This window comes from Perognathus longimembris, chromosome 1 (genome assembly GCF_023159225.1).
Source record: "Perognathus longimembris pacificus isolate PPM17 chromosome 1, ASM2315922v1, whole genome shotgun sequence".
Lineage (NCBI taxonomy): Eukaryota > Metazoa > Chordata > Mammalia > Rodentia > Heteromyidae > Perognathus > Perognathus longimembris.
The window spans coordinates 157,133,417-157,147,308 of record NC_063161.1 but is presented as its reverse complement, the minus strand read 5'-3'; the positions used below and the strand labels follow the sequence as shown (position 1 = coordinate 157,147,308).

At 62.5% G+C, this 13,892-nt stretch overlaps 1 protein-coding gene across 7 annotated transcripts; it reads left to right on the top strand.

Annotated features, from left to right (window-relative positions):
- Window positions 1-1,393: 1,393 nt before the first annotated feature.
- Sh3glb2 (SH3 domain containing GRB2 like, endophilin B2) lies at window positions 1,394-13,776 on the top strand. Of its 7 annotated transcripts, none has more exons than XM_048344401.1 (13): window positions 1,394-1,554; window positions 4,974-5,115; window positions 5,479-5,607; window positions 9,293-9,426; window positions 9,521-9,610; window positions 10,287-10,298; window positions 10,876-10,938; window positions 11,621-11,767; window positions 12,089-12,112; window positions 12,321-12,410; window positions 12,496-12,596; window positions 12,847-13,084; window positions 13,185-13,776. In XM_048344401.1, exons 1-13 carry the CDS (start codon window positions 1,492-1,494, stop codon window positions 13,290-13,292), a joined length of 1,341 nt encoding a protein of 446 aa, XP_048200358.1. In that variant the 5' UTR covers window positions 1,394-1,491; the 3' UTR covers window positions 13,293-13,776. The 7 variants fall into 7 exon arrangements, with proteins under 7 accessions (XP_048200358.1, XP_048200350.1, XP_048200376.1 ...); XM_048344393.1 differs by having other exon boundaries at window positions 9,518-9,610; XM_048344419.1 differs by lacking the exon at window positions 10,287-10,298.
- The last annotated feature ends 116 nt before the right edge of the window (window positions 13,777-13,892 follow it).

Below are 13,892 nucleotides of genomic sequence, written 5' to 3'. Positions count from 1 at the left end.
GTGCTCTTTCCTTTCCTTCCATTGGCCCTCAGGCTTAGATTGACAGGCGGCTGAGGGCAGCCGGCTGGTGTTCTAGGACCCGGCCGGGTCTTGCTGGGAGCCAGCTGGCTCCCAAGGAACCCTTGTCTTTGGTCTTTTATCCACATAGGCCAATTCTTTCCACGCTTCAGACGGGCTTAAAAGAAAAAAAAAAGACGTGCAATGGTCTGGTGGTTCACACCTATAATCCTAGCGACTCAGGAGGCGGAGATTTGAGGCCAGTCCCGGTGACTCTTATCTCCAGTTAACCACCAGAAAGGCGGCAAGTAGAGCTGTGGCTCCAGTGGTAGAGTGATAGCCTGGAGCCCAGAAGCTCAGGGACAGCACCCAGGCCCTGAGTTCGAGGCCAGTTTGGCCCCCAGTTTGGCACCAGAATGATAGACTTTTTATTAGCATGCCTTACTTGGGTGGTTTCATTATGACATTTCCATGCAGACATACACTGTATCCTAATCAAATGCACCCCACCTTTTTTTTTTTTTTTTACTTGTACTGCAGCTTGGACTAGGGCCTCTTCAATAATTATTGCCTTACCTGACTGGTGATTTATTTCTTGAGCCATGCCTCCGGTTGACATTTTTGCTATTTGGAGGTAAGTGTCTGCAGGACTTTTCTCCTGGGGCTGGCTAAAAAAAAAAAGGAATCTTCATAGTAGCTAGGATTACAAGTGTGAGCCTCCAATGCCTAGCTTTTTAGTTTTATTTTTTTCAGTGTGAGTTACCGAATGGACAATTAACACATCATGAATTGGTATATGGTTAGCTAATACGCTGGCTACTGGCTAAGTGAATAAGTAACTGATCAATACAGGCATATAAAAAGCATGGTAAGCACAGACATCAAACAGGCAATTTTTTTTTGGTCGGTCGAAGGGCTTGAACTTAGGGCCCGGGCACTGTCCCTGGCTTCTTTGTGCTCAAGGTGTGTAGCACTCTACCACTTGAGCCACAGCACCGCTTCCAGCTTTTTTTTTTTTTTTTTGAGGCATGGACCCCAAGGGCTTCATGCAATGCTAGGCAAGCACTCCACCCCTCAGCCACATTCCCAGCCCCCCGGCTGCAATTCTTCTTTTTCAATTAACAACAAGATTCCCAAAAGGCATGAACAAGATGGCAAAGGGCAAGGTGTGTTGTCATCTGAAGAGTCCATTCCGAGTCAGTAATTCTAGAAGGGCAGCGGAGAGTCCGGCGGCGGCCTGCAGGGGGCAGCAGCGAGCGCCTCGCCCTCTCTCGCCCCGCCCTCCGCTCGCCCCGCCCCCGGCCCCGCCCCCGGCCGGGCCCCGCCCTGCCAGGCTCCGCCCCGCGGCCGCCGCGCCCCGCCCTGCGCTCGGCTCTGAGGCGGCTGCGGGCTGGCGGCGGCCGTGGTCGGCAGCAGGTGGGCGGGGTGCGGGCGGCGGCGGCGGCGGGGCCGGGGGCTGCCGGCTGCGCTGGGAGCGGCGTGCGGGCGCCCGCCATGGACTTCAACATGAAGAAGCTGGCGTCGGATGCGGGCATCTTCTTCACCCGGGCGGTGCAGGTGAGGCCCGGCCCCGCGCCGACGTCGGGGCCCGGATGTGGGGCGCGCGGCCGGTGTGCGGCGCTGGCAAGGCCGTTCCCCAGCCGCCGGCCGTGCGGTGCCTGCCGCGGCGACACCGGGGCCCCGCGGAGCCCCGAGCCTCTGCACCCACCGAGGGGCTCGGGGGTGGGTGGGGCGGGCCGGGCTGCGCCTCCTGCGAGGCCCCGGGACGGGGACGTGTGCGCGGCAGATGGCGGGGGCCACCCTCGGGAGGGCCGGCCCGCGTCCCGGCCCGCGTCCCGGCCTCGGGCGCCCGCACTGATCGCGCCCCCTCCCCCGCGTCCGGCGTTTGGAGGCCCCGGTGACAGGCGCGGAGGGGGGCCCCCCGTGCACTTGCCACCGCCCCTTGGAGCCTCAGTCTCCGCACCTGTGCAGCGGGCTGGTGGTGGTGCGGTCCCCTCAGGCCCCCTGGCCCCGCTTGGACGGGCAGGCCGGAAGCCAGCGGTCGTTTCCTTCCCGTTCCCCGGGAGGCCTGTATCCTCTCGCTTCCCTGGCCAGGGGCCTGGGGCAGGGGAGGGTCTGGCTGGGTGCCCACTTGGGCACACTGTTGGGAGCTGTCATGCTGAGATTGGAGCTAGTCCAGCCCACTTGGGTTCATGGAGAGACACTGAGGCAACTTACCATCACTGTGAAGTACTGGAGTCGATCGGGGTGTGCATGTCCCCCCAGTGACCTTGGGGGAAAGGGCTCCACTGCCCTGGGCCTTAGTTTCTGCATCTGAGAAGTGGGATGAATGTCCCCTCTCCTGGAATGGTTGGGAGGACGCTGTGGGGCTCTGCAGGGGCTTCGGGGGGGAGGAGCTCCTGATGGGGTTTTCATGGTGAAATGTACCTGGGGTTAAATGCCTGTGACCTTGGAGGCCACTCACCTCTCCCTGAACCTCAGTTTGCCCTTCTGTAGATCAGGCGTAAGGCTGTGTAGCCTGGGTGTGGGCTGTTGGGCTGCAGCCCCTGCACTGGGCCCCATCCCTGCTCTGGGAACCAGTCCTGTTGTGCTGGCCTCGTGTCTTGGTGACTCTGTGCTGTCTGTCTCCCTGGAGGAGCTCAGCCAGTCCCTCAGGCCCATGTGGCCATGTGTACTAGAAAGCACAGTGTCCCTTTGAGGATTTGTGTCCCCGTGAGGAATGGAGGAGTGTCACTCCCAGATCCCAAACCATGGGGGGTGTTGAGGCCCTAGAGCCCCAGTCCACCTGGGAGGTGGGCAACTCTTCCTCTGCGTTGGTATGGCAACCGTGCTATCGGCCACATCTGGGCAGAACCTGATCTGCCAGTTTCCTGCCACTGGAGAGGGGGAGGGGACTGCCACCTGACCTGGCCAGGCACACAGAGACAGCCCAGCGTGGCATGGCCTGGTCATTGTGGCCTTGCTCTGCTGGTGGGGGCTGGTCCTGGGGTCACTCACTGGAGGGGGAACCAGGCCCAGGCTGGCTGGAGGAGGGAGCTGGGAACGTTATAAATAGAGGCTTTCTCTGCTTTGCCCGCCTACCCCCTGCAGCTGCCATCTTGCTGGGAGCAGCTTGGACTCCAGCACAGAGCCCCTTCCCCTTGGCAAGCAAAGGACAGGTGGAGGGGCCTGCCTGGGGCCAGGCTGCCTTGTGGAGGGGGGGCGACAGCCAGGAGGGCTTGAGGGGTGCTTCTTACCAGAATGTGGGGCAGCTCCTGCCTGGGCCCCGCCTTGCCAGGGTGTGCCAGATAAGTGCCCAGCCCCTGTGTGTACCAGGGTCGACGTGAAGAGCTTTACCTGCACCTCCTTCCCGCAAGGAGCAGGCCCTGCCCCCAAGGTGGGACCCCGGAGGCCTGGATCTCTGTTTTGGGACTGGTCTTCAGGGAGGATCCCAGAGCCGTGCTGGAAAGTCAGCAGAGCCTGTGAGAGGCTGTCCAGGGCCGTTCAGAGGGTGCAGTGAGCCAGATCTGGGCACCGGGGCGAGGCAGAGGCAGAGGTGGAATAGATGGGGAGGGCGTGGCAGACCTGATTGTAACTTCACCGGAGGATGGGGGGTGGGTGGGGGTGGGGATGGAGGCCCAGTCACTGCCATCAGCGAGGCAGACAGTGGGCAAGCTTGGGAGAGCCCCCCCCCCGGCGGGTGGCTGGCCGGGCAGCCCTGCCCGTACCTCGGCACGGTGGGGCAGTGCTCAGGTACACACCTAGGGGGACGCCACTAGGGCATTAAGGTCCCTGCTGGCAGCCAGAGCGGATGCGAGGGGGGCCTGTGTGGATATAATGGGCTCCAGCCCGGGTTGGGTGTGGCTCTGCCTGGATGAGCCCCCCCCACTTCTCTCAAGCCCATACTGTGTGCTGGCTGTGGGCCTTCTCCAGGGGGAAACTGAGGCTCAGGAAGGGGGCTTTGCTTCTCTGAACCTTGATTTTCTTTATCCGCAAAATGGGGTTCCCAGCACCTCCTCCCATGCTGGGGGAGGTGGGACTTGGCCCAGTGCAGGCGTGGAACAGGGCGGTGGGGAGGCCAGGGCTGGTCCAGCCCCAGGCTTTAGGGCCAGGAGGCAGAGCCAGCCCCCGGGGCCAGGAGGCCAGGAGGCCAGGACCAAGCCTCGCAGGAGAAACCCAAGCCCTGCTGCATAATTGATGGCTGCTTAGCAGGAGCAAGCGCTCCCAGCAGCCCGGGGCCAGAGTAGCTGCGGCCGCCCCTAGACCATTCATCAGGCCGGACTCTGACCCCCACCTGCCCCCTCTCCCTCACCTCTGGCTCCACCTTGGACATCTGTGGGGTCCTGAGCATGACACCCCAGCCCGGGCCTGCACAGGGACTGCGGTCCCCCTTTCACCTAGCGCTGGGCAGGCCCTGGCCCCTGGCTGGCGAAGGCCTGCGCGGCCCTGGTTGTTTGGAAGAGGCCACGTTTGTCCCTGGGCCCTTCTAGATCAGACAGCCAGGATACGGGCCACTCTGTGGTTGTTCCTAGGCCGCCGGCACGGCTCCCGCCAGCTCGGGCGCGGGCCCGTGTGACCCCTTGGGCTCCCGGTACACCCAGACGATGGCTCTGATGGGTTGGCTGTGTTCCCAGTCCACCACACCCAGTGGCCAGTGGCCAAGCAAGTGGGCGCCCTCCCTCTCTCCCTCCCTCCCTCCCTCCCCGCACACTCCTTCGTCCCCAGGACTTCAGCTCTGTGCCAGCCCTTGAGACAGGGCCTGGCCGTGCAGTCCCAGCCGTCCTCCAACTCAAGACCCTTCTTGCTCAGCCTCCTGAGAGCTGGGGTTACAGGTGTGTGTCGCCATGCCCGGCGAGGGAGGTCTGCCGTCTGTCATCAGCTCAGAACACCGATGCTGCCAGGAGCAGCCAGGGCCCCGCGAGGGTGGCCGCGAGGTGTGGGCATGAAGGCTTTGACCCGGCCCCCGATGAGCTCTCCCCTTCACCCCCCCCCCCCAGTTCACAGAGGAGAAATTTGGCCAGGCCGAGAAGACCGAGCTCGATGCTCACTTTGAAAACCTCCTGGCCCGGGCGGACAGCACCAAGAACTGGACAGAGCGGATCCTGAGGCAGGCGGAGGTGCTGCTGCAGCCCAACCCCAGTGAGTGCGGCGGGCCGGGCCGGGCCGGGCCCGTGGCCCTCGGGAGCGGGTGCCCCGGGGGGCCTGGGCTGGGGGCCTGGCCATGGTTCCCCTGCTCGTCAAGTGCTGTAAGCCCTGCTGGCAGTGGAGGAGGGGGAGCCCCACTGAGGAGCGCCCAGCCGTGCGGGGCCCTCCAAAGCCCTTGAGTCTCTGGGCCTTGACTTCCAGTTCAGTGAGGGTTCATAGAAGCAGTCTCGCTGGGTGTGGAGACGGATGATTCTAGAAGCCACTGGTATGGGTAGGGCTCGGCCTGGGGCTGTCACTGGGTTTGGGGCTTCGGGCTTGGACCAGGCGCCCATGGCTTGGGCTGCCGTCTCCCCGCAGGTGCCCGAGTGGAGGAGTTCCTGTATGAGAAGCTGGACAGGAAGGTCCCCTCGCGGGTCACCAATGGGGAGCTGCTGGCTCAGTACATGGCAGAGGCGGCTGGCGAGCTGGGGCCCACCACGCCCTATGGTGAGCCCTGCGGGCGGGGCAGGCGGCGGGGCGGCCCTCCCTCCCTCCCTCTCTCCCTCCCAGTCTCCCCCCTGCCCTCCTCTTCTAAACTGTACGGGGATTGTACCTCAATTCAACTCCTGGAGTCATTCTAAATGTGAACCCGAACCCGTCATCAGGACAGAGATAATAGACTGGGAAATGCAACAGAACCTTCCCCTGGCCGGCTTTGGGGTGGGGGGCGGGGGGTGTTATGAGTGAGACCTGTGAGCACTGTAGCCCTGCGAGCACGCTGTACCACTGCGAGCACTCTACCTCTGTGAGCACTCTACCACTGAGAGCACTCTTTACCTCTGCGAACACTCTACCACTGCGAGCACTCTATACCACTGAGAGCACTCTACCACTGAGAGCACTCTACCACTGAGAGCACTCTTTACCTCTGCGAACACTCTACCACTGCGAGCACTCTATACCACTGAGAGCACTCTACCACTGAGAGCACTCTACCTCTGAGAGCACTCTACCTCTGAGAGCACTCTACCACTGAGAGCACTCTACCTCTGAGAGCACTGTACCACTGCGAGCACTCTACCTCTGTGAGCACTCTTTACCTCTGCGAGCACTCTATACCACTGCGAGCACTCTACCACTGAGAGCACTCTACCACTGAGAGCACTCTACCTCTGAGAGCACTCTACCTCTGGAGCATTCTACCACTGAGAGCACTCTACCTCTGAGAGCACTCTACCTCTGGAGCATTCTACCACTGAGAGCACTCTACCTCTGAGAGCACTCTACCACTGAGAGCACTCTACCACTGAGAGCACTCTACCTCTGAGAGCACTCTATACCACTGAGAGCACTCTACCACTGAGAGCACTCTACCTCTGAGAGCACTCTACCTCTGGAGCATTCTACCACTGAGAGCACTCTACCTCTGAGAGCACTCTACCACTGAGAGCACTCTACCACTGAGAGCACTCTACCTCTGAGAGCACTCTATACCACTGAGAGCACTCTACCACTGAGAGCACTCCACCACTGAGAGCATGCTATACCATTGAGAGCACTCTACCTCTGAAAGCACTCTCTATCTCTGCACTCTACCACTGAGAGCACTCTACCTCTGCGAGCACTCTACTACTGTGAGCACTCTCTATGGCTACGAGCACTCTGCCACTGTGAGCACACTACTGCTGCGAGCACTCTACCACTGAGAGCACTCTACTATCAGGAGCACTACCGCTATGAGCACTCTTTTACCACTGCGAGCACTCTACTGCTGTGAGCACTCTACCTCTGAGAGCACTCTCCTCCCCTGTGAGCACTCCACCCCTGCGAGCACTCCACCCCTGCGAGCACTTCCACCACGAGCGAGCACTCCACTCCTGCACGTCACGGCCAGCCCTGGGCACTTTTTAGTGGGATGACGTTACCTAAACCACTCCACAACTGCGTCAGTCTCTTCGCAGGGGCACTTCCTGACTACTCCGGCTTTCCTTTTTCTTCTGTTTCCTAATTTTCCCCAACTACACTTTATGTACCATGATATATATCTGACCTAACTGTACAGTCAGTGATTTCCAGTGAATTTACGGAGTCACACACACGTCTCCCTACGTGGAGACCTGAGTGCTGATAGCCCACAATTAGCCCCTGAGGAACCTAAGATCCAGAAGGTCATAGTTCAGAGCCAGTGCAGGAAGAGTTGAAAAGGCTCCATCTCCAAAATAACCAGCAAAAAGCAGGGCTGGGGGGCATGGCCCACGTGGTAGAGTTCCAGCCTAGCAAGCACCGGGCAGGCTGTGAATTCAAACCCCAGTACCACCAAAAGATAAAACATTTGATCGCCGCAAAAGTCTCTCTCGTCTATTTCGGATCAATTTCTCTTCCCACTTATAAAAGACCATTCATGCTTTTTTTTGTCTGGTTTGTCTTTTCTGAGCATGTCACATAAGTGGAATCATTGTGTATTATTACTTGCATTGTAGTGTATTTGTTTTTTTAGCATGGTATTTTTTTTTTCAGTCATGGGATGTGCTTTTCATTTTCAGGTACTTGTGGGTTTTCCCTCATTCCTCCTGTTGTTGATTCCTAATTTAATTTCACGGAGAGCATGTTTTACGGCCTAGGGGTCACGCAGGAATGCTCCGTAGTCCCCTAGAGGCGCCCTGTACAACCCATCGCTGGCAGGCTAGAACGACTGTGTTCTCTGGGTTTTCTATATCCTTGCTGACTTGATTTGTTGTATTTGTTGAGATTCCAGTATGAAAATTTTCAGCCATTCCTGTTGAATCATCTCCTCATGCTTTTTTAATCTTCCTGGTCCTGGGTTTTTAAACTCTGCTCCTGACTCTTTCTGCCTCAGGGTATCTGTCATGACAGGCATGGGGCAGCTTTTTACTGGTTGAGATGTGGCTTTGACAGCCTTTTTCCCTCTCTATGGGTCTTGAATTGTGGTCCTCTGGATCTCGGCCTCCTGACCAGCTAGGATATTACAGGTGTGAGCTGCTGCATCTGGCCTTTGCAAGTGTAGCTCCCAGGCTACTGTTCTTGGCCCAGCCAGTCTTGGTCAGAGGCTGTGTTTAACCACCTTGAGCCACGAAGGGGGCTTTGCCAGCAGACATGCGCATTAGGGAACGGCCTCTTATTTGGCCGGGCCGAGTAGCTAGCTAGCTGCGTTCTCTGCCACCTGTCCCAAGTATCCACCCTTCCAGACCCCAGGGGCATCCGGCAGCTTGTTCACAAGTTCCTAGTCAATCCTGAAAGTGAACAAGGGGTGTGGCCTCCCCGCTGGGCGTAGCCGCCCCTGCTGGCCTCCCAGATGCTAGCCCTGGGCTCTCCTCTGCTTCTGCTGCCAATGCAGTCAGCCTGCGCCAGCTGGGGCCCTGCCTTGCCTGCCGGGCTCCGCCTGGAGGAGGTAACTGAGCAGTCCTTTCCCTCGCATTTGAAACTAATGTGTTTTCACTTGTACTGTGCCTTTGGTCAGTTTCTGGAGCCTTGAATTCCATCTTTTTGGAGTTGTGTCTTGGAGGAGAGGATTTGTCAAGCTCTTTTGTCATTCTGGAAGCCTCTTCCAGTTTTGTTTGTGTGTGTGTGTGTGTGTGTGTGTGTGTGTTTTGTGATGGCGCCCAGTGCCTCAGGTGTGTTAAGTAAACGTCACACCATAATCCACACTCCCAACACCGCCCAAAATCTTTTTTTTTTCTGTAGATGAGCATGACATTTCTCTAGCCCAGGCTGTCCTCAGATTGTTGTTTGGTGCAGGTCTTGGGGCTTGTTTGTTTTTGTTGCCAGTCCTGGGGCGTGGACTCAGGGCCTGAGCACTGTCCCTTGGCTTCTTTTTGCTCAAGGCTAGCGCTCTGCCACTTGAGCCACAGCGCCACTTCCGGCTTTTTCTGAGTAGTTTATTGGAGATAAGAGTCTCGTGGACTTTTCTGCCCAGCTGTCTTTGAACCACAATCCTCAGATCTCAGCCTCCAAGTACTAGGATTGCAGGCGTGCGCCACTATGCCCAGCTCCTAACTCTAGTGAATGGCTGCCGGATCTTCTGGTTTTGTCCTCCGCCGATGGCTGGGGATGAGGCCACCATTCCAGCAAAGCCATTCTGGCCTTGCGGGAGGCCTTGTCTCTTCCTGAGCTCTTAGAACAGTGGGTGCCTCACCCCTGATGCCCCCCTCCCTGGCCTTGCCTGTTTCCTCAGGGAAGACACTGATCAAAGTGTCAGAAGCTGAGAAGCGCCTGGGCGCGGCGGAGCGGGACTTCATCCACACGGCCTCCATCAGCTTCCTCACGCCGCTGCGCAACTTCCTGGAAGGGGACTGGAAGACGATTGCGGTGAGGCCCACGCGGTGGCCTCGGCCCCCGGGGCGGGGGGGGGGGGGAGGGCCAGGCCGCCAGCCTCACGGTGCCGTGCTCCCCCCTGCAGAAGGAGCGGCGGCTCCTGCAGAACCGGCGCCTGGACCTGGACGCCTGCAAGGCGCGGCTGAAGAAGGCCAAGGCTGCGGAGGCCAAAGCCACCGTAGGTGTCCCCGCCGCCGCCGCCCGCCCGTGCTCCGCCATGGTGGCCCCAGGGAGGACTTTGTCCGGGTGTACGGACAGCACTGCTCCTCAGCTAGTTGTTTGCATGCCTTGCCCGCCCCCCAGATGCTCTGCTCTCCCCGCTCTGCGCCCCCCCCGCCCAGCTCCTACTAACTGCCCTGCTGCTTGAACCCGGGGCTGGGCCTCCGTGCAGCTCCCCATCACGGTGCGAGGACAGCAGAGCCGACGGCCCTTGGGGCCAGCAGGGGCCTGGGGGATGAGCCCTCGCGGCTTGCCGGGCCACTCCATGAAGCAGGGGCCTGCTGTGCCCCCTGGCTCCCCACGCTGTCCGCAGACGAGCGCCCCCCCCCATCATGGGGTTCCCAGGGTGGCCGCGGTGGCTGCAGCTGCGCAGAGAGGGGTGGCCAGGCCAGCGCGACCTGAGGCTGCCGGGATGAGCTCGTGGACCTGGGCGGCGGCCTCCCGTCACCCTGGACAGGCCCGGGCCAGCCCCGCGGGCCACAGACCCCCCCGTGGATCCGGCTCCTCAGGACTGAACTGGGGTGGCCACATCCCTGGTCCCCCCCGCCCCAGGCCAGGGTCTCTGCGCCTGCGCTGTGCACTCACTAACTCTCTGTTTTTGTTCCTTTCTGTTCTGCTTGGGTAACTTGGCCCAGTGTGAGGGAGATGTGAGTATACCCGCCCCGCTGTGCCGCTTCCGGCCTGCCCGGCTCGCTGCCCGCGGGCCCCGGGGCCATGGCCGCGCGCGCGGGGTGCATCCCTGGGCGTTTTGCAATCGGCTGGGCTCCGCTCCCAGCACCTCTGCCCGCCCTGTGGGGCTCCTCTGGCTTGAGGGGTGCCGCTGTCGGAGCCTATGAGACAGCTTCTTGCAAATGTCAAAGCCTGTCCCCCTGTCCATCCCTGAGTCCGTTGGTCCCCCTTGTGGGGAGGGTGCTGGCCCTCCACGCGGCACATACGGCGGGTGCAGATTCTGGGATGGAGGGAGCTGGGGTGGAGGGGCCCAGGGGGGAGGGCGGCCAGTCTGTGGCTGGCTCGGATGTGACAGCCATCACAGCGGCGTGGGCAAGCTGTCGGGGCTCGCTGGCTGAGTGTGACAAGGGGCCGTGTTGTATCGGGGCGTCCTCCCGCCCCAGGGGCCAGGGCCTCTCGCATCTCCTGGAAGGAGACTCTGGGGCGGCCTCCTGGCCTCCACCCCAGCCCCGGCCCAGGGTGACCGCCTCCCCCATGAACTCTGTTCCCCGCCAGACGGTGCCTGACTTTCAGGAGACTAGACCTCGTAATTACATTCTTTCGGCCAGCGCCTCTGCGGTAAGCGCCCCCTTCCCGTCCGCCTCCCCCACCGCCCTGCCTCCCGCCCTGGGGCACAGGGCCGGGAGCCGGCAGGTGAGGTGGGGCCCTGCCCCCCGCAGGCCACCCCAGAGGCAGAGGGGCCTGCAGGCATGGCCGTCCTGGTGCCCCGCACTGTGGCACGGGCCTGGGCTTACAGGGAGAGCGCCTGGCCCGTCAAGGCTCCTTGAGGGGCTTTAGCCGCCCCCTTTGGGGCCTCCTGCTAGCGACCGGGGGTGTGCCAGGCCCGCATGGGGTGCTGTGCCGGCAGGCCTGCCCTGACCACAGGCGGGCTGAGGGGGACGTGAAGGCCGTGGGTGTGGGGAGCCGGTGGAACCGTGAGGGGCTGTGCGGGGTGGGAGCTAGGCCAGCACACTCACCTCCCGCCTGGCACGCACGCACGCACGCACGCACGCACGCGGCCCCACACTCCAGAGACGGGCTCCGCTGCGGCCCCGCGGGAGCCCTCGTGTCCGGAGCCCGCTTTGCGCCCTCGTGCCGCGGAGGCTGACGGCGGCGGGCTCTTGGGCCCCTTTCTGGGCTCCAGTGTGGCATGCGGGGCCTGCTGACCGGCCTGGACGCGGTTTCTCAGTGCTGACCCCCGCGTGCGGCAGAAGGGGGCGTCCTAAGTCGCGGCGGGGGGAGGGGGGTCTTTCTTCTCTAGACTCTGCCCGCCACGTCCCGCCCCCCTCCCGGGGCCGAGCTGAAGGAGAAACCTGGAGGGTGGAGGCCACCCTGTTTTTTTCTTTTCCCACTGGCCCCCAGTGTGGCTCCGGCCCGAGGCTGCCTTTCTCTGCCGGAGGACGGAAAGGTTCAGTGCCTGGCCGGGAGCGAGCGTCAGGGCGGGCGGGCGTCAGGTGGGGGGGCACGGCAGGAGCACCGCAGGCCGCCCGGGCTGGCTGGCCCCTCCCTGCATGCGGCATGTCCGTCACTGTGGCCCGCCCGCCTGCCCCAGGCCTCATCTCAGCCACAGCTCCTGGCTGGCGAGGGCAGGGGGCGCGGCGCGCAGAGGTGGGGTCCCTGGGAGCTGCGGCAGAGCATGGGCGGGGGGGAGGGGCCGCTGCCCTCCCCCCCTGCTCACCAGTGCCCACCGTCCCTCCCTCGCTGACCGGTGCTGTTGCGGTCTCCCCAGCTTTGGAATGACGAAGTGGACAAGGTTAGTCTGGGCCCCGGGGAGGCGAGGGCAGGAGGGGGTCGATGGGGGTCGGTTCAGGGCACTGCTCTCCCTCTCTGGGCCTCAGTTTCCCCTCTGTGGGAAAGGCTGCTCCACAGCCTCAGAGCACAGGAGGCCCTGGTGAGCCTTGCCAGCTGCGGGGGCCCGCGGGCTCCGGGTGTGGCGTCACCCACTCCGCCCCTCCCACCAGGCTGAGCAGGAGCTCCGCGTGGCCCAGACGGAGTTTGACAGGCAGGCAGAGGTGACTCGACTCCTGCTGGAGGGGATCAGCAGCACGCACGTGAGTGGCGCTCTGCGCGTGGGGGTGGGCGTGGGCCCTGGTCCTGCGGGAAGTCTGGGCCACAGCTTGGGCCTCTTGTCCCCAGGTGAACCACCTCCGTTGCCTCCACGAGTTTGTCAAATCTCAGACGACCTACTACGCCCAGTGCTACCGCCACATGCTGGATCTGCAGAAGCAGCTGGGCAGGTTGGGCGTCTGGGGCCCAGCTGGATTGGGGGGTGGGGGGTGCTCGGAGCTCCGCTGGGCCCTTGGGTGGAGCGGGACACTCATCTCCCTCGCTTGGCTTTTCCCCTTGTGCTGCCAGCTCGGAGGGTGCCATGTGAGTAGCCGGGGTGCAGCCTCTGTGGCTGGGCAGGGTTCTGGCCCAGGAGGCCGAGGGGGGAGGCCCCCCACCATGGGCTGGCTCTGGCTGCTGAGGTGCCCCCGCTCCTTCTAGATTCCCAGGCACCTTTGTGGGCACCCCCGAGCCTGCCTCCCCACCCCGGAGCGGCACCTCGCCCGCCACCGCCGCCACCATGCCCACCGCGCCCGCCGTGGCCAGCCTGGCCCCTGCGGGAGAGACCCCGCTGTGCCTGGAGGAGGTGGCGCCCCCTGCGAGCGGGACCCGCAAGGCCAGGGTGCTCTACGACTACGAGGCGGCCGACAGCAGCGAGCTGGCCCTGCTGGCCGATGAGGTGGGCCGGGGGGACGGGCGGGGATGGGTGCACAGGCTGCAGATGCCGGGGTGGCCCTAAGTGCGGCCCTGCAGGCTGAGCTGTCCTCGCTCCTCCCTAGCTCATCACCGTCTACAGCCTGCCTGGCATGGACCCCGACTGGCTCATGGGCGAGAGAGGCAACAAGAAGGGCAAAGTCCCTGTCACCTACTTGGAACTGCTCAGCTAAGCCGGCCCTGCCACCTGGCTGGTCTGTAGGCGACAGCTGCTCAGGGTGAAGACGAGCCCCATTCTGCCCCTGCACCCATCAACGGGCTGTGAGGGCGCCCTGGGCCAAACGCCTGCCCCTCCACCAGCCCTGCTTCTGATCTGTGGCTGAGGCCCCAGCTATGGCTGCACCCCTGCACATCCATCCTCCCCGCCCCCCAAGGGCGGGGGGCACCGCTCGCACCGCAGCGGGCCCCGCACCTGCTGGAGGCACCCTTGGCATGAGGACAGCACCTGCCTTGTAGTTGCCAAAGGCCGAGGGGGCGGCGGGCAGGCAGGGGGCGTCCCCGGGGCGGGGCAGGCGCGGTGCTGCCCCGTGCCCTCCGTGGACCCCGCCGAGGCGTGGCCGCAGCCTTCCCTGCTCCACGCTCACTTTTTAACTGGGATTTTTACTTCTGCCTGTCTGCTTGCTCTCGGCCAGTGGCAAATAAACCCTCCTTTGTGTGCGAGTCATCTGTGCTTGTGCAGCTCCAGGGTGGGGACTCGCCGGCACCGGGCAGGTCCTCCGTGGCCCCTCGGCCCCGCCACGGCTCGGCCCGCCTTGGCAGCATGGTTCCCAACT

Coding starts and splice junctions, on each gene's coding strand:
- Sh3glb2 (XM_048344393.1), top strand. CDS start 1,492: ATGGACTTCAACATGAAGAAGCTGGCGTCGGATGCGGGCATCTTCTTC. Junction 5,116..5,478: donor GCTGCTGCAGCCCAACCCCA/GTGAGTGCGGCG, acceptor GTCTCCCCGCAG/GTGCCCGAGTGGAGGAGTTC. Junction 10,939..11,620: donor TTTCGGCCAGCGCCTCTGCG/GTAAGCGCCCCC, acceptor TTTCTTCTCTAG/ACTCTGCCCGCCACGTCCCG.